Source organism: Euprymna scolopes, chromosome 6, assembly GCF_053919585.1.
Source record: "Euprymna scolopes isolate OS-2025 chromosome 6, ASM5391958v1, whole genome shotgun sequence".
NCBI lineage: Eukaryota > Metazoa > Mollusca > Cephalopoda > Sepiida > Sepiolidae > Euprymna > Euprymna scolopes.
In genome coordinates, this window is record NC_136487.1 from 88,709,802 (window position 1) to 88,734,793 (window position 24,992).

The window sequence follows — 24,992 nt, forward strand, 5'->3', positions numbered from 1 at the left end:
ACAAATACAGAAAGCTAGTCAGATGGTATTCATCTGCATACACAGACACACACACATATATAAACATATTAGCGGGCAGGCGGCTTTTCCCGGTCGTAAAATACGCTTAAATATGATATTTTAATTTGTCTAGATTTCGTATATATTATTATAGAGTCGTGATTTCAAAAGTTAAAAAAAGGTACTTGGGTGCTATCAGCTAGGATCGAAACAGAAAGCAAAATTGTAGTGTTCAAAGCTGGTGACGTTACCACTGTATCAACGTGAGACGCATATTAACTCATTAAAAATAAACTAAGATGAATATACAAAATGTATAACGATTTTTTTTTCTATTTTGACCCCATAAAAACTATTTTAACTATCTAAAGACTCATAAAAAATGGCCCATAAAAAATCTAATCATTTGAAGCCCCTAGCGCCGCTCTGCGACCTTTAGTTTCGGAGGAGATAGTTTAAAAATATGGAGACAGACAGCCAGACATATAGTCTTTTATATATTAGATATATGTATATGTGTGTGTGTGTTTGCGTCTGTGTATGCGTACGCGTATGTATGTGGTTATCAGTAATCAAAATATTCATTAATCAATTCTGCCTTTTATCTTGACTGTAAAAACGCAATCTTACTCTTCATAAACTACCGAGTTTTTACTTATCTTTAACGAAGATCGTTATCTTCTTCCCGCGGCTTCTGTCCATTGCTTGTTCATCTTTTTACTTTCTGACTTGTCCTATTTTAATAGTGGCTTCCAATGTAATATGGCACAAGTGAGGAGAAGAGAAAACTATAACATAGCAATATCATCCACTTTTATAATAAAGGTCTATATTTTTTATATACAGTAGAACCCCGGCATACGGTGGCCCTATGACACGTTTTTTTTTTCGGGTTACGATGTAGAATCTGATTTTTCTGCCCCTGGTTACGGCATTCACCCGCCTTACGGTGTTATTTATAATGTTATATGATTATATACATCAGTATTATAAATATATGTATTGTATTTTGTTACTCATTTTTAATGCCGTATACAAGGGTTCTACTGTATATGAGTGAAAACAAGGCCAATCATTTTAAATATTTAGGAGAAAGCAGAAAGCAAATAGCAAGTTGGATTCTTCCCATCGTCGTCTCAAACTAATTCGGAATCATATTCTTTTCTTTATTTCTATGATGAGACACATTATTTTTCTTTCTTTTTTCTATACCGATTCGTACAATTTTTTGTTTGAGACGTTTTTTTTTCTTTGTTTGCTTTTTCTAATTTCACTGATCTAAACGTTATTATGCGAATATTGACGAAGCCTGATTTTTTGTCTATCAGAGAGTGTACATTTGTTTTAAAATATTTGATCCTAATGAAAACGACGTAATTGCTAGGTCTTCGGATTATCTGCACAGTTCAAATTGAATAAATATATATTTTCTTAATATCGCCTTTGTTCAATGTAATTTCAAAATGTTTTACTTATAAAAGCTTATCTGTATAATACAACGTTAAAGCAAGTTTATGCTCGTGGGTACGTTAATACGTTCCATCTCTTTTTAAAAGATTAGATCGCCATCCACCCTTTTTGTTAAGTTGGGATCGCCCGATTGTCGAAGATGCAATACAAAAAATGTATTATGAAACGACATGGAATTTTTTGTTTGTTTTATGAGTTTTTACATTTTTCCCGATTTTGTAAATACCATTTAGTATTCTGATAAAATTAGTATATATTCCTTATTTTGGTATATATTTTATATTAGTTCCGTGCAAAAATACGAAACTTTTATATATCACGATCTGAATACCAAATGGATTATTTGGAAAATCAATAAAGCAAATTTAAAGCAACATACACACACACGCGCGTGCGCGCACACACACACAACATATATATATATATATATATATATATATATATATATATATATATATATATATATAGTCATCCACAGACCGTTGTTTCGCCTATCGGGATCTATAGGATACCTATGTCCAACAACAGAGTCTTCCTGTACTATGGTAACATCAAACTTCCAGTCAATAGAAAACTATTTATTACCTAACATATCTACGAATGTATCAAAGTGATTTCAAAATAATGCCGATATATATCAAACAGAATATAACTCCCATCTGATACACGTAAAAACTTTGTAATTAAATCAACAACAACACTAAACCAACTATACACAGACATACGCTATACAACGTATATGGGCATGTGCATATACATATATGTATGTGTGTGTGTGTGTATGTGTGTGTGAATCAGGTATACACATACACATAAGAAAAGCAGGAGAAGGAAAGAACATACACAATCAAATACATTGAAAAAGCATAAATGCACAGAAAGGGGAATAAGTAGACACATGCACACATAGATGATAGGCACACAGCGCTTGATAAATATATAGACGAAGAAGTCACACACACACACGCAGAAGAAACTATCGTCACTAAAGGATGAAGAAAGCCATAAAACCATTGGATTTATTGCTTTGTTTATGACTATTCCCTTTCTACATATTATCAAACATGCTTTCATTGGCAGAAGAACCACATGCTGATGAGAGTGAAAAAAAGAAAACGAAATACATGTGAGCATCCAATACGGAAAATAAAATTTTAAGTCTTAGTGGGTTTCCATGTATATATATATATATATATATATATATATATATATATATATATATATATATATATATATATAAAACATTAAAAACGTATGATTAAGTAGTGTAATTCTGTTATTTTTACAACGTTTGCCTTATATATTTGTGTGTTTGTGTGTGTGTGTGTGTGTGTGTGTGTGTGTGTGTGTGTGTGTGTGTGTGTGGTAACGGTTAACTACAGACTATGTGTGCGGCAAGATACGTGTCCGTAAATAGCTATTATATATCATTCATATAAAGATGCTTTATAATATAATTAAGTAGTGTAATTCTGTTATTTTTACAACGTTTGCCTTATATATTTGTGTGTTTGTGTGTGTGTGTGTGTGTGTGTGTGTGTGTGTGTGTGTGTGTGTGTGTGTGTGTGGTAACGGTTAACTACAGACTATGTGTGCGGCAAGATACGTGTCCGTAAATAGCTATTATATATCATTCATATAAAGATGGGTTTGCTGTAATACAGGTCTTCAGTATGGCTGAACAAGTGCCTCAACTGTTAAATAAATAGTTAACCTTCTTTCCATTTAGCTATAAGATCTACGCCGTGAGTGAGCGAAATATTAGTCCTTTTTAAACACTGTTAACTGTCGGACGTGTTCCGTTTGTTTACATAGAATTTTGCAGTTTCATTCATAGCAGTTGGCGGTTTCACTTAACGCATTGCTCAACCCAAGAAGAGGGCGCGTTATCTACATAGGATTGCTAATAAAGGTCAACTTCGTCTCTATTTATCATGCTAAGCAATATTCGTGAAAATATAGAACATGAAGATACAGACAAGATTATAAATAATCTATGTCAATGTGCGATGATTGATCATCTTATAAAGGATTTCGAGAGAGAGAGAGAGAGAGAGAGATAGCAATAATTAACACGCCTCACCAACTGGCTGTGTCTCTTAAACTTTATTATTTTTCCAATTAATATTAAAGTTGATATTTTGATTCTTTTGTTCCTATATATATTTATATAATATAATGCTTTCTTTGGACATCTAATCGGTCAAATCTCACATTAACATGTAATTATTAGGTACAAAAATGCATAATAGGGAACTTCTGTATTACTACCCAGCAGAGTTCTACCACTGTTGAGCATAGTCATGACTATAAATACATATGAATTCAATCACCAATGAAGCAATTAATCTCCATTTAATAAGGTCATTTAAATCTCCCATTAATAGAGTCATTTCAATAAATCCTTCTGCATTAAATACCCTGTTTTCAAATAATGAGGTGACTTAAATGTGTATATTCAATCACCAATTACTATTTAATAATGAATATTTCATGGTTATATTTGGTTTGTCAGTTTTGCGGCATGTCAACCCTTTTTAGGCTATGTAATGCTGAATTACGGTATATTTTGTAAACTATTCTTTGTGTGCAATTAACTGAATACAAGTTGGTATTAAAACTATAGTTGTAAGGATTGCGATTCCTTCTTGTAGTATGCCCGTTAAGATTTTAATTATATTAGAGCTACCAATAACTATAATAATTAGATTGCTCATCTTAGTATTTTCGTTGGTCTGTCATGCTTAAGTTTCAAAGAGAATTTTCGTTGGTCTGTCATGCTTAAGTTTCGTATAAAATTTTGTTGGTCTATCATGCTTAAGTTTCGTATAAAATTTTGTTGGTCTGTCGTGCTTAAGTTTGAAATAGCATTTTTGTTGGTCTGTCATACTTAAGTTTGAAATAGCATTTTCATTGGTCTTTCATGCTTAAGTTTCAAATAGAATTTTCGTTGGTCCGTCATGCTTAAGTTTCAATTAGAATTTTCGTTGGTCTGTCATGCTTAAGCTTCAAAGATAATTTTCGTTGGTCTGCCATTCTTAAGTTTCGTATAAAATTTTCGTTGGTCTATCACGCTTAAAGTTGAAATAGCATTTTCATTGGTCTGCCATGTTTAAGTTTGAAACAGCATTTTCATTGGTTAAGATGCCACGAAAATAGGATTGCTTTAAGAATTTCCATTTGTTCATTGATACTTAAATATATTCACAGTTTTGTCATATTTATCTATTTCTTATCAATCGTATTTATTTTTTTTTAATTCCAGGTGCTCTCAAAATACGACACAAGCTCAGAACAGGACATCCGCACTTGGATTAAAGAACTGATTGGTGAAGAGATCGGCACTGGTGCTTATGAAGTTGAAAAATCTCTTCGAAGCGGTGTTATCCTGGTCAAGTGAGTACATTGAACTGCACATATAAGTAACAAAATTAAATATTATCTTCGTATTACGACAGGCATGTCAAGCCCGTCGGCGCGGGCCGTATGTGGCCCCTTTAAAGTTTATTTGCGGCTTCCACAGATAGCAAATTTGAAAAAAATATTGGAGAGGAAACTATTAAAATACGATTGATGTCGGAAAAAATAGTGAGAATTTCTCCCCTGTCCTCGCCTTAGAAATGTTTTTTATGTAACATTGAATCCACTGATTGAAATTGTAGACCGTTATCACTATCTTTACATTCAAATCGGTTACATGCAGTTACATTATGAAATCCCAAGAGAGATTCACAACCATTCATGTCAAAACTTTTCAGAGACTTAAGTTGACTTATCATCGCTTATCATTAGGTTGACTGATTAGTTATTATCTCTGATAAAACTCAGAACTGCACAGAAATCTCAGTCTCTCGGCAGCAAAAGGTATTAAGCCTCGGGATAAAACTTGAACAAATGTTTAATACTTGTCTATTTTGAGCTATTGTTATTTATGTGCATTAGATTTGTTACTACTGATTTCATATACAATGGAACCATTAATTTAAATTTCATTATTGAAATAAGGAACATATCTCTACGTCATGCTACTTTGTATTTGTATTCTTGAATAAGACCAAACAATTGCATATCTCTAAATAAAAAGAAAAATATTGTGCGATAATTACTATTAAATGGCCTCAGTTATAATTGTAAAAATGCGGTCCTTATGACAAAATAAACTGACATCCGGGTTTCAAACACCTGTATTAGGATGTAACACTCCGGAAGTATTCTAGGTTTGAAACGCCTGTATTATGATGTAACACTCCGGAAGTATTCTAGGTTTGAAACGCCTGTATTATGATGTAATACTCCGGAAGTATTCTAGGTTTGAAACGCCTGTATTACGATGTAACACTCCGGAAGTATTCTAGGTTTGAAACGCCTGTATTACGATGTAACACTCCGAAAGTATTCTAGGTTTGAAACGCCTGTATTACGATGTAACACTCCGGAAGTATTCTAGGTTTTAAACGCCTGTATTATGATGTAACACTCCGGAAGTATTCTAGGTTTGAAACGCCTGTATTACGATGTAACACTCCGGAAGTATTCTAGGTTTGAAACGCCTGTATTACGATGTAACACTCCGGAAGTATTTTAGGTTTGAAACGCCTGTATTATGATGTAACACTCCGGAAGTATTCTAGATTTGAAACGCCTGTATTACGATGTAACACTCCGGAAGTATTCTAGGTTTCAAACGCCTGTATTACGATGTAACACTCCGGAAGTATTCTAGATTTGAAACGCCTGTATTACGATGTAACACTCCGGAAGTATTCTAGGTTTGAAACGCCTGTATTACGATGTAACACTCCGGAAGTATTCTAGGTTTGAAACGCCTGTATTACGATGTAACACTCCGGAAGTATTCTAGGTTTGAAACGCCTGTATTATGATGTAACACTCCGGAAGTATTCTAGATTTGAAACGCCTGTATTACGATGTAACACTCCGGAAGTATTCTAGGTTTGAAACGCCTGTATTACGATGTAACACTCCGGAAGTATTCTAGGTTTCAAACGCCTGTATTACGATGCAATACTACGGAAGTACTGTAGGTTTGAAACGGCTGTATTACGCTGTAACACTCCGGAAGTACTCTAGATTTGAAACGTATTACGATGTCACACTCCGGAAGCATAGGTTGTCCGTAAATTCGCGATTATCACAACAACTGATTCAATTTGACATCGTCATGGCAACCTAGGGGTTGCCATAATAACAATTGTGTAGGTGTGAGGGTGCAGTTCTGAGACCTCACCTCTGTTGAAATGAACTTTAATTCGGCTCGGTACCAAGAAGTGCATCCTTCCAGGCATTGTCTCCATTTTCCCTGGGAAGCACGCAAATACCAACTACTGCCCAATGATTCGATGGTTGTTATACAAGTTGATGTTTGACTTGAACCATTAGAAGCTTCTTTCTTAGAATGAGATGCGTCCATATAGACATTAACTCCTCCTTCAGTAAGAGTGTGGTTATTGCTAATCACCGGAGGCGCCTCTACCGGAGAATGCTGATGGGTCCGTTGTCAGCTATTTTGGTACTAAAAATTGTTTTTTCCTACTTCCTAGCGTTGTAACACAGAATGCTGCAGTGAGAACTACGTAAACCTCAACTGGTTTCTTTTTTGTGAACTATATTCTTTACGTACATCCTGTATTTTACTAACAATGAAGAAATAATATAAAGCAGCCGATCTCTATATTGATCAACCTATAAAACAACTTCATACGTGTGTGTATATTTATCGCGCCAATCTAACTTTTACGAGTATACATTATATTAATATCTATTTTTATATTATTTTCTATTAATCGAGTATTTTTTCATCAATAGTGTAACATGAATCGAAATTTTAAAATGATATTTTTAAAATAAGTTCATTATTAAATTAAGTCAGCCACAAAGCATTTCGATTTCTTCGTAAACAATTCAGTCATTTTATTTTTTCTTAATGGTTGAAAGAAAAAATTACATCGTGATTCTCTGGAAATGCATGTTACTAAAAGAATTACCCGACCGGATGGGATTGGTAATCCATCTTCTAGACGCCATCTGACGCTTATTTTAGTTCATTATGAATAAATATTTAATAATCTGTATTTAGTATATACATTGACGGTAGTGTTTTAAACGGAAGTAGTTATATGTGATTTTTATGAAGCTTTCTAATCTTAGATTTAATAATTTTTTTTACATAGGCATCATCACTTATCAAAGCCAAGAGGCAACTCGAGGATAAGGGTTAAAGAGTGTACAGTAGTCAATTGGACAATATAGTAACCGTTTGTAATGGAAATTCGGTAAATTTGTTAACTTAAGTGGAACGGCTCATCAAGAACTTGTTTACGTTGGACTTGAAGACAACCATATTGTAGTCAGCTGGAAAGCAGGAAAACGGAAGAGAGTTCCACAGGCGTGCAATTCTAAGAAAGAATCTTTGTTTATGGAATCTACGTTTAGGTTTAGGCACATATAAAGAGTGGGGGGAATTATTGATAGTGTTTACAGCTAGATGCGTGTTTCTTGTAAAAGTTTGGCGAGGGGGGACCACAGATTGAAGTTCGGTCGAGCACTTGTGATGAAAATAACGATAAAGCAGAGACAAACTCGCAACATTTCTTCTGTGAGAAAGAGGTTGCAGGGAAGAGAAAAGGACATCTCTTACGAGGCAACAAAATCTATTTTGAACTCTATCAAGGCATGATAAGTCCTTTCTAGCAGCTCCTGCCAAGATGTGGCAACAGTACTCCTTCCTTGGGCGTACCTGGCTCTTATATAAATAGAGAATTGCATCAGCAGTGAGATATCTACTGGATCGATAGAAGGATCTTGGCAACGGATTTGATGTAGGTGTTCCATTTCAGATCAGGAGTAAGGGTCAAGCGCAGAAGCTTGTCAAAACATGAGGCCTCCCCAAGACGAGAGCCATTCATTTCAATTGATGCCAGACGAGGATCAGAGCGTTAATAATGTAAAGATAAAAGCTTTGTTTTAGATGCATTAAAAGTAACTGTTTTTGTACAGGCATTTAAAATCCTCAGAAGGTCCAATCCTCGGTGCGGGCGATATAAAAAATACAATCGGTTACTTAAGACTTCTGCCCGACTATGGTTGACTTAATGAAAGCATTCTACCCACATGGATTAAAGAAAGGATCCGTTCGCAATTCCATGCAAATTCCCGAGTTCGACAGAAAGATTCTCGAATTTGAAGAGAAACGCCTGAAGAAGGACGGAGGTTAAATCTGCTGTAACTTTGTGAAAATAACGCTTAAGATGAGAACAGAAGAAAGAATTTGAACTTAACGAAACAAAAATATATTATGGTGAATTTCAATTTAAGAAAACAATTATCGATCTTATTTTTTTACTTATAAAAATATTTGTTTCATTTAAAGCGTGTAAGTGTATTACACAAATGATAAATTGCAATAGATCTGATTTCATAAAAGACCTTTCTCTTTGTTTTAAGACTCTGTAAGGGAGACAACCATTGTTCATATACGGATCGTACACTTATTATTTATTACTAAGAATTGTCGAACGTAACTGAAAACAATCTTTACGAAATACAAGAGATAATATTGAATGTTGGTAAATTATTCAGATAAGTAAAACAGATACGTTTAATTGAATATTTTTTTAAATTATTATCTATGTATTAATACGATAGCGTATGTGTGTCATTTATTTATTTATTTTCTGTGTCACACTTATATCCGAGTCGTTTAATTGTTATGGACTTCTATTTCTTGTAATAAATAATTTTGCCAAGTATTCTTCATAAGTTTTGGTTTCGATTTGCATTATAGCTGAGGGAACTCAGGTTATATATATATATATATATATATATATATATATATATATATATATATATATATATATATATATATATATATATATCATAAATTTTGGTTTCGGTTTCGATTCAAGCTGGTGCATCCAAATCATATGGATATTTTATTTTTATTTTTGAAATCGCAACTTTATAATATATAAAAATTGATAGAACATTAACTCTATAATAATATAGACGAAATCTGCAAGAATTAAAATATCATATTTAAGCGTACTTTACGACCTGGCTACGCCGGGTGTCCCTGCTAGCTTAGATAAATACTTTTGCAGTTTTTAACAGAAGGGCTACAATAATATCAGAGCGCCTCCATTACCACTGAACATCTACAGAATGCCAACATCAATATATTACATATGAATGAGCTCCCTGTGGAATTTCCACAGGTCCTGCTAGTTAATAAATTACTCCCATTTAAAAGAATAATATATGGATTAACGTATTTAAACGCAATTAAACATGACTCATCATATCTGGTTTAACGTCTGTTTTACACGCTCGTATGTGTTGGACAGCTTTGGGGAATTGACTTTCAAACTAAACTATCTCTGGCCAGGTCTTTATTTATCCCTCTTTCTCTCAAACCCATCTATTTCATTTTATCCCATTTTGAAGAACTGTTTACCGCTGCTATCTTGAAATGCAAGGATTTCATTTTGTTTGTTTGCATCAATGATATATTTATTAATTACCAATTCATTTTCTGATCTTTTAGCAATAATAATATACAAAAGATACAATCTACAGTGATTATTTATTTGGAAATTACTTTTAAAATACATCAGTTAAAGTAACTTTCGCCTTCTAGTCTATGTATATATCTATAAAAGTGACATTATCTGTCTGTCTGTCTGTGTCTGTGTGTGTGTACATTTCGCTACCAAACTACTCTGTCAATTTTCAGTCTACAGACTCAAGATTTGACATAAAAGGTATTGAGATTTGGAAAAATCTTTTTAATCGGTTTTCGGCCAGAAATTTGGCTATCAAGGGGTCAAAGTTCAACGATTTTACTTTTGAAAACTCTACCAAACTCCTATGCCAATTTTGGGTCTAAACACTTGAAATTTTAGATGTGGGTTACTTGGTGATGGATCAAACTTTTAAATTTGATTTGAGCCCAAAACAATAAATGTTAAGGGGTCAAAATTAGGTTCACAGTTTAAAAAAAATGATTTCTGCGGTCCCTACCAAATTACTCAGACAATTTTTGGTCTAAGCATTTGATATTTTACATAAAGTCTAATAAACTGTATTCAGACATCGGGCAAGCTTTTTAATCGGTTTTTGGCCGAAAATTTAGTTGCTAAGGAGTCAAAGTTCAAAAGATTTTTCTTTGCGGTCTCTAGCAAACTATTCAGCCAATTTTGGGTCTAAACATTTAAAATTTTACATAAAAGGTATTCAGACATGCAGCAAGCTTTTTAATCAGTGTTTAGGTGAAAATCTAGCCGCCAAAAGTTGACTCTACCAAACTCCTCTGCCAATTTTGGGTCTAAACACTTGAAATTTTCGATGTAGAATACCGGGACAAACTTTTTAATGTATATATATATATATATATATATATATATATATGCACATAAAGTTATAAACAGTACGTAGGGCCCAAGCAAAGCCGGGCTGAGCCGCTAGCATATATATATATATATATTTGTGTGTGTGTGTGTGTGTGTGTGTGTGTGTGTGTGTGTGTGTGTGTGTGTGTGTGTAAGCATTCATGTAAACAGAAATAAGTGTGTTGCATAGTAACATTTTCTTTGCAACAGAAATAGTTTCATATTTATTTTAAACACATATCAGACAGCAAAATTATGAAGAGTAATAGCGAGACGGGACATATCAATAAGTATTGAAATATTGACATTTTTAAGAAGCTATTTTAAACTACATTGCCTTAACAAATGTAAGTCATACTTTTATAATGAATTGCTTCAATTAACAATTTAATGACCAAACCATGCCGTAATGATAGAATTTAACTTTTATAATTCTATTTTATAAAAAAAATAAAATTGGCATGAAAAACATATTTTAAATATCTAACAAAAAGATCAAAGTAAAAAGATGCCTGAGCAACTTCGGATAGGGACAACTAGTTACATATGGGTATATGCAAATGAATAATAACTAACGTTTTGTTTTTATGTTTTTATGCTTCCAGACTCATGCAAAAGCTGTTCCAGGAAACACCTGACAACGAACTTCCTCCACAAGCTAAATCAATGAAACTGAATTTTAACAACACTTCAACACCTTTCAAACAGGTTTGTACATAATCTTCTTACTCGACTAGCTACAACAATTATCAACAATTTCTCCCACTCTCTATCTGTGCCTAAATTTAAACGCAGATTCTGTAAACAAAGCTTCTTTCCTAAAACAGCCCACATGAGGAACACTGTTCCATTGGCATGCTTCCCGGCCAATTACAACATGGTAGCCTTCGTCCAATGTAAACAAGTTGTTGTTGAGCCGTCCCCTTAAATAATCCTAATTCTATTCAATCTATTAGCGATTACTAAACTACCACCATATATTTATTAACTCTTATCCTCGAGTGCCCTTTATGCCTTGATAAATGGTAACTCCCTTGTAAAAAATTAAATACAGTGAAAGGGGAGTTGAAAGATGCCAAGGGCGATGACTGGTCGCTCGATATCACCCGGATTTTTGTTTGCCTGCTTTACGGCATCTCAAACCTTTCAGAGTTATTTCATGCCGGAAACAATACCGTATATAATATACAAGCTGTTAAAAAATTGGCATTATATTTTTTATTTTTTAAATGTTAATAACCAAAAATACAGATCTGTTTTACTGTATTACTGCATCATTTTATTACGCCACCTTGTGGCCACGCTTTACCGCTACTTTGTTGTATACAGCATAATATCATGTTGGTGTGTTTTGAATTGAAAGCCATTTTTGGTTTCAGAAGAAAAGGAAAAATCTTGTTCCATACAAAATGTCAGTCGTCAATCAGAAAAGTTTTGAATTGTAAAAGCCTAGAAAAAGAAGGTTTTCCCTTACCCAACGGAAAACCCTAGTGCAAGTATCGGATTGTAAAAGTCTGCAGACCGAGAGCAAATCCCTTCTCATGTTGGACACGAAAAAGTAATGTGTGAGAATTATAAAATACCCAGCGTGTTTTATTGATTGATTCTAGTTTCTGATTGGTTGCGAGCAGAGCGTGGCTTCATTTGATTGGTTAAGATTTATAGGCAGAGTTTATCAATAGAACTTTCCAATATAATCGAAATAATCCAATGAAAGAAGTAACAGGCGATTTGGACCGAAGTTAACACCTTACACAGCCTAACACAAGCGCATTTGAGAAGTTTTATTATCACAAAGGCTAAATGCTCGACATATAAAATCAACAGTAGGTTCTTTGATATGACAGGAGCGCGTTCGAAATCAGTGTTTCTGTTTAGAGCACAATTGGGGCATGATACTTGACTTTTGCATTTTTAACATTATCGATTATCGATACTTATCGAAGACATTCCGATACAACACATATCTAAGAACATTGCCAGGCACATGAAGTTCCTTTGTGTGAAATTTCATGAAAATAGGCCCAGCGGTTTTTGAGTCTATAAAGAACGCATACAAAGACACACAGACACAAGTTCATTTTATTTAATAATAGAGATTATGAACTGTTTAAAAAGTAGTTATGCAAATAGTTGTATTTGAATCTTTCGCCCTACTCCATCTATACAGTATGTCAAAATATTGCTGTGATATTGATTTAAATAACCCTAATCAATTTTGAGCGTAATATAATATTAATAAATGAATCACTTTATTCATTTAGATAAATAGTTTAATAGTTTGGAGTTTCTTAAGTTAATAACATTACTAAAGATCTGTAAATACGATTTTAAGTTTATACCATGCAGACTTGTTACTGTGTAAAAATAATATTTCAAGTTTTAATGAAGATGTAATTCATTTTTTTATTATTATTATTATTTAAGGTTTTCACCTTTTACTGTATGAATTAAAGTTTCTCGTCACGATTTTCTTTTCTTTTTTTTTTTTTAGATTTACTAGCCAAGGAAGATAACTCAACTAAACTAAAGCTCTTCATTCAAGTCGACTGAGCTTTTTAAATAATACTTTTTTATGTAACAAGTTTGTATAACATAAAGTATTAATGTTTACAGATGCTAGTTTGCGTACTTTACTAAAGAAACACCCGTAATCTTATTTAATAATATTATCAGTAACATTTTTTTACGTATTACGGAACATTAGTCAAATATCTATTTATATATTTATTTTTCTCTTTGGCAGATGGAAAATATTGAAACTTTCTTGAAAGCGTGCAAAGCTTATGGTGTTCCCGACAACAGTTGTTTCCAAACTGTGGATCTGTTCGAAGGACGCAACATGGCAATGGTTGTAGCTACCATCTTGCAATGCGGTACTGAGGTAAGCCCTGCTTTTTTTTGTTGTTGTTTTTTTTCTGTGTTCTTTATCTAAAACACATGCTATCTTCGCTGCTTTCCTTATTTCTATCAGTGCATCTTCTCTGTTATACTCATTTTTATACGTTCGCTTCACTTCGCTTCCATATGAAAGACACTTATTTTCTTACCTGTTACCCAGTTAACACGAGATGTTCTTGCAACACTGCATACACGTTGTATCATGGTTGACACGGTGGGGGGGATGCGAGATTGTAACAACATTACTGGGCTTCTGCAAATGACTATTTTCCATTACCTACAGGCCATTCATCCGCCGACGATGTCAAAACGTCTGCAAAACAGTGACTAATTTCAGAAACAAACGTTTAGTTATTTAGCTCACGTGCAGTACTCAACTATCAAGCTTTTTCGCCAATTGACTTCAAATGGTCGGTCAACGTTGAAATACTGCCATAAATTGTCTTAGACATTGTCCGACGATTGCTTTCTGTACGGTCGTCCCCGGCCTTCTCTTATTTTCAAGGCTTTCATTGCCACCATGAAATTTTTAAATCCACTTTCGTACAATCCGTTTACTTGTGAATCCCTCTCGTCATGCTCTCTTGATAATAGCAACCGTTTTTGGGGTAAAAAGATATTGAACGCGCAAAAGAAAAGTATGCACCTTCCTTTTTGTTTTCAACTTCGTTATAAATGTTTCAAAATTGGATTCTTCCGCAGTTTACGGATCGTCCTATTTCGTTTTAGATAGAATCCTCAAGTTTAATTCAAGTTTTACGTGTTAGACGAATAGTTAATAAAGATTCGCTCCCGATGTTATAGATTGGGTTTCTAAAAAATAAGATTATTATTTCAACACGGTTAATAAACTGCAGAAGTGCCCAACATTATAGTCTGAAAGAGATAATTTGGAATTTATTAAAGAGTTTGCATTAATTTTTAACCGTTATCTCTATAAAGATATATTTATATGTTGATATAATTATATGTACAGGATCCACTCCTAAACTAATTAACCTCACATTATAAATTTTGGAGCACAGCTGATAGGCGTAAGAGGTTCTAAGTGTAGATTATATTTAATTAATTTTGTTTTAAAGATTGAAAGCTCAGTCCCTTTGGAGCATTTCAAATGACGTTTAAGGAGAATAATATAAGCACATGTTCACATTTATAAATTAAATTACATCAGATTTGCGTTGAATCAGTTTCTTATTCATTACAAACGCAATAATAAAGATTTCCTGAATTTAAATTTCTAATGCCCATTAACTTAAGATTAAAACTTTAGACATTTTTTAGAATCAAGATCATGTTATGCATTTTCATCAAAAACCAAAATAAGGATTGTAGACATAAAGTTTGATACCATTATATCTTGATTTTAATCTTTATAAATAAAAGATAAAATTAATGCAAAATTGTTCTTTTTGATGAATTAATTTTACGCATTCTAAGGGGGGTATTCTTCTAGTTTTTTTATGTAAAATTCGGCAGAAATAGCAGCCTAAAACAACTTTTTAAAGTGAGAGAAAATCGGTCAGCGTTTTCTAAATAATTTAATAGTAATGTTGCAAAATGCTGTAGCTTGAAATTTCTTCACTTAACAATGTATGAAAAGTAAATATTTAATACTGTGTGTATTTAAATATATATCTTTAGACATTTTTAAATGTTCTCTCTCTATATATGTGCATGTGTGTATGTGTGTGTGTGTGTGCGTGTGTGTGTGCGTCCGTGTGTGTGTGTTCATGATATTTGTGCAATTACAGAAATTTATTACTGTAAGTATGAATAGAAGACATTTAATCATTCATGATTAAATGGGAAAAATCGATTCAGCTCTATAGAATGAGGGCGAAATCGGTCGACTTGCTTTTGTTTTCTTTTAATCATGAAATGATAAGGTGTCTTATTTCCTTCATATATATATTCATATATATATATACATATATATATATATACATACATACATTTATAATCATAATTAATAATTATTTTAGTAAATAATTATATCTATATATACGTGTATATATAGATATATATATAATTACATTTAATAATCATTATAGTAAATAATTATATATATACGTGTATATACATATATATACATATATATATATATTAAAAAAAAAAACTTTTGAAAACATGTCTTCCATACACGTAATCCAATAAAATGAATAAAGAAAAGATATTAAGTTTTATACTATTCACATTAATTTTTTATACATTTACACAGACAGAAACACACAGACACATACACATACATTATATATATATATATATATATATATATATATATATATATATATATATATATATATATATATATATAAACCTAATTATTTTACTTACTTTAGTATAAATGTTGTAATGTTGTCAGAAATCAAAAGATTAATGTTAATATAACATGAAAAGCAAACATTTTCTAATGTTACGAGTTAACATTTTGGAACTATACAAAAACGTTATGTAAATATATTTCATGTTTTAGCACGTAGTAAGAAGTCTACGAAAAACGGTAAGGCAACGTTTTTTCAATGTCTGTGCCATGTTCGAAAACGTTTTGGAGAGTCCACGAAGTTGTGAAAATATTGAAACTTTCTTGAAAAAAAAAGTACGGTAATGTTTTTACAATGTCTCTTTCATCTTCTAAAACGCAATAGAGAGTCTACAAAGAACGTTGTGGAAACGTCTATGTATCGTTATAGTACGTTGTGGGAAGTCTACTAGTACAAGACGAAATTTTTACAACGCCTATGATACGTTGTAGGAACGTCATTTTGTTAACTGGGTACTCTGTTTATTTTTTTATTATTATTATTTTTTGACAAATAACACATCTCATCGCTTTACGAAGAGGTAACAATTGCTCTATTAATCTCTTTATGTTATGCTAATCTAATCTGCTATCATTTAATCTGAACTGAGCTTTTAAACGATCAAATCGAAGTTATTTTTCACGCATGCGCATATTAAATACTTATTTCCCGTCTCTGCCTATTGCATTAGCACGGGCGCTCATAGACAGGCGAGAAGAATGACCCTAAAGCAACTCGCATATGTTTACACACATATATATATTTAAATAGATGCAGACTGAATATTATGAACATACTATTTATTTTATAACCCGAAGAAGATTTTTCAGTATTTATCAGTGTTTAGACACAGAAGCTATGCAATTACATACTCACTGGCTCATGATATATATATATATATATATATATATATATATATATATATATATATATATATATATATATATATATATATATATTTGTTTACTGTTTTTGAGGAAGAATTCCAACAAAGTGCTCAATTACAATGAAAAGCATTTTTCAATATAAGAGCTTAATATTCATTTATTTAAAATTGTACAGGTCAGAAAAATATAGGTACCGTCGGTTTCAAGCCTTATATATATATATATATATATGTATGTATATATATTATATATATATTATATATATTTCAAGCCTTATATATATATATATATATATATATATATATATATATATATATATATATATTATATATATATTTCAAGCCCTATATATATATGTATATATATATATATATATATATATATATATATATATATATATATATATATATATATAGATAGATAGATAGATAGATAGATAGAGATTACAGGAAGCAGCAAGGGTCCTTTTTTAAGAACTTTTGTATTCTAATACGTAAACAAATCAGAAATAAAAATGTGAAATGCATATATAATTATTTCACATTTGAACAACGTCGCAGCTCACACGAATCATGAAAGCCAACAAAACGGAAGTCCAAAACTCAAGTTTCGTCCTTATTTGGGGTCATCACTTGAACACATCCGAACTTGCGATTCGAAACCCGAATCTCTTGCATGCGAGGCGAGTATTCTGCTACATGGGCAATCGCTCCACACGCAAGAAAGTCTATTAACTAACATGGATCAAACAAATCGCGGCGAAATCCGACTTTGGATGTACCTACTTCGTCTCAAACAAGTGTTGTGTGATGAGGTTACTTTGGTGGGAGGGTACTCACCTCGCATCAAGAGATTTGAGTTTTGAATCTCGAGAGCGGATGTGTTCAACTAACGAGCCCAAATGAAGCGAAACTCGAACTTCTCGTTTGTTGGCTTCCATCACTCGTGTGAGCTGCGACGTCGTTTGCCTGGAAATAATTATATCATCTCTTATATTCTGAAAATTCTAATATATATATATATATATATATATATATATATATATATATATATATATATATATATATATATATATATATTATTACTAAATGAAGATCAATTTTTTAATCATAATGAATTTAAAAATAAAAAGTGAAAAGGCCAGCTGACCGGTTTCGTTCCTCACTCAGCAGAGCTAAATCGTGGAATAATTAGGATATATATATATATATATATATATATATATATATATATATATATATATATATATATATATATATATATATATATATATATATATATATATATTTAATGGAAATATAGCGCGGGCACAAAAAAAAACGATGGTAAAATGTAAAGAAAGAATCAAATAGAAACCACATAAAGTCCTAAAAGATGTTCTTTTTGTTCGCAAAGAGAAGGTCTGAAGGACTTAATATATGTTTTCTAGGATTTTCAAATGAAATAATGAGTATGGCCTGTTGAGAACAAGTCATCACTAAACTTATTTTGGTTTTGTTACACCTGTCTTTCGTAAACCTACGTAATCTTTATTGGCTATACTTGCATGTTTATGAACTAAAATACTTTCGTCATATCTTAGGATTTTGTAGTGTGGCGTGTTTAGTTATAATCCGGTTAATGAGTGGTTTATTAGATTATTTGCTATAACTTTATTCCGTAACACAACCTATACCCATAGGACTAGTTATGACAAATGAGTATGTTTATAGATTATCCGTGCTTATATTTTTTATTATATAAACAGTTGTAGTTTTCTAAAATAAAATGCTGAAGGCACTGTACGACAGTTTATCCATTACATTTTTATTATTATTATTATCATTTTATATCTTGAACAACAAATGTCGTGTCTTCAAAATAGCAAGTGTTCACATGGAAGCCTTCATCCGTTACCAATGTATCACATGATCATGCTGATGAGAGTTGGAGAACTAAGTCACACTTTCACTCCTGTTACAATCTGAACAGTCGTGGGAAATGTATTTTATTCGAATTATTGGTAATTCTAATTGGTCACCTGATACAACAGCTCGACCAATGAAACCTTCCCTCAAATGTGTTGACATAAGATATCAACGCACACACCACGTACAAACTGATTTCGCTACGTACACTGTTCCTATTGCAATGCCTGTTTTAAATGGATTTATACTCGTTATAATAAACCAAGCCTATCACAAGAGTCCAATTGTGATCTAGACTAATGTTTGCACTAACAAGTACACTATCACAAAAAAACGTAACAAAGAATAAAATGGTTCCATGCGACTAAAGCAATACAATGAATCCAGCTATGATATTTACATCTAGTCATTCCGCATCACTTATCATTTAACCATTTAAAATGCCTGTTTTTCGCACAAATGAAGCTTTTCATTCAACATTAGATGCAGACCGAAAAAAAAGAAACAATCAAGTTATCTTGTTGAATAGTTATTGATAACAATTAAAATACGCCACAAATAATGTTACAAATCGCATTAAAATTTAATTTTCACCGACATGTATACATTTAACATTTAGAAATTGTTTTAAAGTGTTTATTTTTTATTTCCAAATAAATCGCCATATATCGATGCAGAACAAAAAACGTAAGCCGCCATTTCATTCAAAGCTCTCTTTCAAGCACAGTAAAAAAATATGGTTGGCTTCATTTTTGCTGCAATTTATTTTGAAATAATAAAAACATTCAAAGCATTTCAGGCGGTTAAAAGTATAATGGTTGGTATGAAATTACATTGCAATTCCTTTGATAGCAGTTATTTGTTATACATTTTATTTTCAATTTATCGGCTGTTAACTATACTGCAAAATTAGCAAATATGATTTTTAATAGAGCTTCTTCCAAATAATAATAGCAATAAAATACATTGGAAAACTTCTTTTTTTTAACTACCATTTACGATTAAAAAAAAAAAGAAGCTAATCATATTAATAAGACGGGTTTTCTTTTCACCAGTAGTTTACTATTGTCCGGCTATTATCCGAATCAGCCATGAATTTCCGTGAGTATTGCCTGACATCTCTCCTTCTTCCAAAACGAGAGCCTTGACTTGAAAACAGTGACTACCCTTCTTTGTTTTAATTGAACTAACAAATAACGCAAGAGAGTTCATTGAACTGGTTGCCTTGGATACGGTGAAATTTTAATTCATGGAAGGCTGTTTTTTATGTTATTTTATGTAGGACGTAATATTTTATGTAAACTTTATGCAATTTGTTTCCTTCCCCTCTCTCCAAGAAAACATTCTTAAGAGTATTATTTACAGCTATCGTGTATATATATATATATATATGTATATGTATGTATATATATATATATATATATAATTGTGTGTTTTGTTAAGTGCGTGCGTTTATATTGTTTCATTATTTGTGTCCATTGATGAAAAACGTTTTAATGTAAATGTCACATATTTTATATCATGTATACATAAACACTACATACATTAATTATATCTAACTGTTATGTATGCAAACGGACTCGTATAAAAATACTCAGATAAAAACAAATTCTTACTTTTACATATAAAAGCTGATAGTCCAATGCATAAGTAATAAAACGCTAACAACATGCCTAATGACCGCCATACCATTAGAATGAATGAATTATTGTTCTCAAATCCATCGTTATTAACTGAAGAATCAATCATGTATGTACGATGTATATTTTTGGGAGAGTTATGTTAGTCCAACTGAAGAAGTAAGCTCAATTGATATTAGATATTTCAACGATATTACTATTTACTTCTAGAGTAATTATAAATTTATATTTATATATGTTTATTATTTGTTGAATGCATCTTAATTACGAACTCTCTGGGGTTAAAAAATGGCTAGCTGTAAATTGAACTCGCAACGTGTTTCCAAGAAAAAGAAGTAGGCCTTTCTATTTTTCGCTGCCTTGAAAAAAAAAACAGCCGCAGTTTATAACTAAACAAGTCCCCCAGTTATCTCTTAGCTATCAATTTATTTCTCTCGCCTCTCTCACTCTATTTTGATCCAATCACTCTCTAATATTTTAATGTCTCTTTGAGGATTTACAGATAGAGCGACTTTCTTTTTTTTTTCAGCGTCGCCAACTAATTTACATACGTGTGGAAGGTAATTATGCGATTCAACTGTTAACAGTTTGGAAGATATCAGAAATATTTATAATTAATAATAATCTTGTCTTACTTATTTTTCACTGGCAATGAAGAATATATTTGGTCAGATTACAAGCACATATATATATATGAACATTTCATTTATCAATGGTTTGTCTGCGACAATATATATGGACATTTCATTTATCAATGGTTTGTCTGCGACAATATATATGGACATTTCATTTATCAATGGCTTGTCTGCGACAATATATATGGACATTTCATTTATCAATGGTTTGTCTGCGACAATATATATGGACATTTCATTTATCAATGGTTTGTCTGCGACAATATATATGGACATTTCATTTATCAATGGCTTGTCTGCGACAATATATATGGACATTTCATTTATCAATGGTTTGTCTGCGACAATATATATGGACATTTCATTTATCAATGGTTTGCTACGACAATATATATGGACATTTCATTTATCATATAAACAGCAAACTAGAGAAATAAGACAAATATTAAACATACAGAATATCTCCCGATTTAACATTGACCTATAAAGCAATTTCTCCCAAAATAGAAGCAATTCTAGCAACGATACTCATAAAAACACGTTATTCGAGAGCATTCAAAATTTTTTAAATTTGTGTCAGCACTTCTCATGGTTTTATGTTAGTTGATTTCAAATTTAATCAAACTATGACGAGTTTATAAATTAGCAAAGGCAAAGGCATTTCTTTACCATATTTTTTCATTATATCCGTAGTGTTCCAATGTTTACTAAGGGTAAACTACTAGCTGTTACATATCTCTATTGCTAGAAGGTAAGGGCTCAATGACAGTTTTATTCCCAGCATGATCCTCTAATATTTTAAACGCTCCGGGTTTCTAGGGATTAAAGGAAGATGTATGCATGAAACTTAGTCATATTAAACGGTGCAGGTAGAACGTGCTACCTGTCATAATTCAAAATAATCACGGTTTACACCTGTATTTATATTTTACATGACTAGTGATAATCACAAATTTATCTTTGTTTTACTGTTTGTGCATGAATAGATGTGTATACGTATAAAGCGTGTTTGGAAAATCGATGGAATAACTTCGATATTCTGTTCTATGTGTGTAAAGGAGCCTCTTTCTGTAAGGTTGTTTTAATAATACACTTCCATTATTAGACTAATTCCCTTCGTGGTCCATTTCTTCCTTTGCGTGTTCTTTGGTTGATATTCATTATATTTACTTACTTGTATTTAGCTTTTCGTACTTGAAATAATAAGAATCAATTTTCGCAGGATGCCGTCAGATTCTCCATGTTGGCTATCGAAAGAGTGCCTGCCTATCATGCAGCTCAGATCTTTCTTCTGGGCCTCACACATTTTATATTTGTACGCTGTGATTTTTATGGTTTCGTTGGCGTATATTGCAAAACCAGGTCCAGTCCTGTGATCTTGTCGCGGGACTACTATTAATCTACCTTATATTTAGAAATAATAATAATATTATTTGCAACAAAGAATGTTAATCAATATTTATTGTTATTATCTATAACTCTTAAACCAAACGTTCCCATACGTATTAATTAGTGTTGGGATGATTAATCGGAATCGAGAATCAGAAAAATCGGCACTTTTGGGGGTATCGGAATCAGCATCATAATCGGAAAAAATTTGTTCATATTTTCCGATGCCAAAAACGATTCCTCTGATTATGTTTTTATTTGATTTTGTTTAAAACAAAATCTTCCGCTGCTGGTAGTAATAATGAAATAACAAATATTTATTAATTTTAAACTAATAGTAAAACTAAAATCTACAGATCACCCCCCCCACAAACACACAAATGTGTTTTATGTTTGAGAAATATCTACACATTCAACGTGTGTTTTACGGTAATCGGGAAAATAACTTTATAGGTTAATATTTACAGTTTTATAAAGAATCAGAATCGGAATTGGTAATTGTATCGGAATCGGGAATTTTATACGGAATCGGTAAAAACATTGAAATCATCCCATCACTTATAAAACATAATACCTACGTTATTTCATCGATTTTCAACAACTTATATATATATATATATATATATATATATATATATATATATATATATATATATATATATATATATATATATGATCGTGTGAGCATGTATTATGACCCATAGTATTTCGGGTGTTCGGTAGTTTCTTAAAATGTCGATATTAATACGATTGTGTGAGAACGCTTCGTGTTTCTGTGTGTGTTTCTCGCATTTACGCGACTTACGCATTATTTTTTTTCTTTTAATTTATTATTAATCGATTATTTGTTAAAATAAAAAAATGCAATAGCATACAATAAACGTTTTAAAAATCCTATTAAAATAATTTAATTACGAAATTCAATCGACCCGAATGCATTTCAAGTCAGACATTTTTAACCTTTTGTTAATAGTCAGTTAAAACAATAAATTACTTTATGACCCTTCGAAAGTTGAAAAGAATTTAGAAGCAAGTAAACTGTCGACTTCACAAATCCATATTCCCGACAAATACTAATGTATCAAAATGTATCAAAAGATTTAAAGTTTGATTGTTGCATTTTGTACGAAACGGTTGTAAAACCGTCTACAATTTTGTTATCGCAAAATAAATATTATAACGACGGCGTGTATCATAAAGCATTATTCTTCAAATAGAATAAAATCCTTTAGGTAACAAGTGGCTAGAATTTAAATAAACAAACATATTATCGACTTGACGTCCACGCACAACATGAAACGAACACATACGCTGAAGATATTGCAAAGGCTGCTGCAACGAATGGGGTTCCTTCTACCGTGTTAGAAAATTATTCATAAATGAGAGTATCCTATATCTCTACGAAGCGACAATTCATTCATGCATGGAGTATTGTTGCCGCATCTAGACTGGGGTATTCACCACTAGTCTCTCCCTCTTGAACAGGACCCAAAAAAGAATCTCTAATCTAATAGGTCCTGCACTGTCAACTAAGTCCCAACCGCTGTCCCATCTCCGCAATGTTGCATCCCTGTGCCTATTTTACAAGTATTTTAATGAAATGTGTTCTGATCTGATGAACTCATCTCACTTGTACCCCTCAACGTAATACCTCTGACAAACTCGTTTATCAATAAAATTCTACCCATTCACTGTAGAGGTCCATTGATGCCAGGAAGCCTTCTACTCTAGTAGCGTTTTCCTTCGGACTGCTAGACTTTGAAATTTCCGTCCTGTTTCCTGCTTCCTGAATTTTGATATGTAAAATTTTAAATGCAATGTAAACAGACATCTTGCTCATCTCCTTGCATAGTTCCCTGTAAACATGGTTCCAAACAGTTGCTTCTTACATACAAGTAATAATATGTTTTGGGGTGAATAATAATAATAATAATAATAATAATAATAAGAAGAAGAAGAAGAAGAAGAAGAAGAAGAAGAAGAAGAAGCTCTTATTGTGAGAGTGAGTGTGCTAGCACAAAGGTGTTATCTCTGTCTGTTGCATAAGATCTGAAATTTAGAATTTGCACAGAAAAACGTTCCGTCTAACTACACATAAGAGCTATGATACAACGAAACTGTTGACTGCAAATGAGTGATATATATAAATTTATTTTGACCATTTAAAATCATTTTCAAATCAAGTTATTTACAGCTCTTTCAAGAAAATATTTATTTTAAGTCATGCAGTGAATCATAAAAAAATTTAAGCAGTAGACTATTTTCAGAACAGATTTTTCGTAGAGGCCCTAAAAAAGCAACACACTCAATATTTTCCTCCAGAAATGTCACAAATTCCACAAAAATCAAAACAAAAATCACAAGAAAAGATCCAGTGTCGAATACCTCGGTAAAAATTTTAATTATCACGATTAATTGCACATCAAAATGAATTTTATCAAATCCGAAAGCAG

At 32.0% G+C, this 24,992-nt stretch overlaps 1 protein-coding gene across 1 annotated transcript in view; it reads left to right on the forward strand.

Annotated features, from left to right (window-relative positions):
• LOC145277768 (uncharacterized) overlaps positions 1–24,992 on the forward strand; it is an 82,469-nt gene that overhangs the window by 53,030 nt on the left and 4,447 nt on the right. The window contains exons 2-4 of the mRNA XM_080129513.1: positions 4,736–4,866; positions 11,483–11,585; positions 13,624–13,761. Of these exons, the coding sequence (XP_079985639.1) occupies positions 4,736–4,866; positions 11,483–11,585; positions 13,624–13,761 (372 nt within the window). The remainder of the gene's footprint in view (positions 1–4,735; positions 4,867–11,482; positions 11,586–13,623; positions 13,762–24,992) is intronic.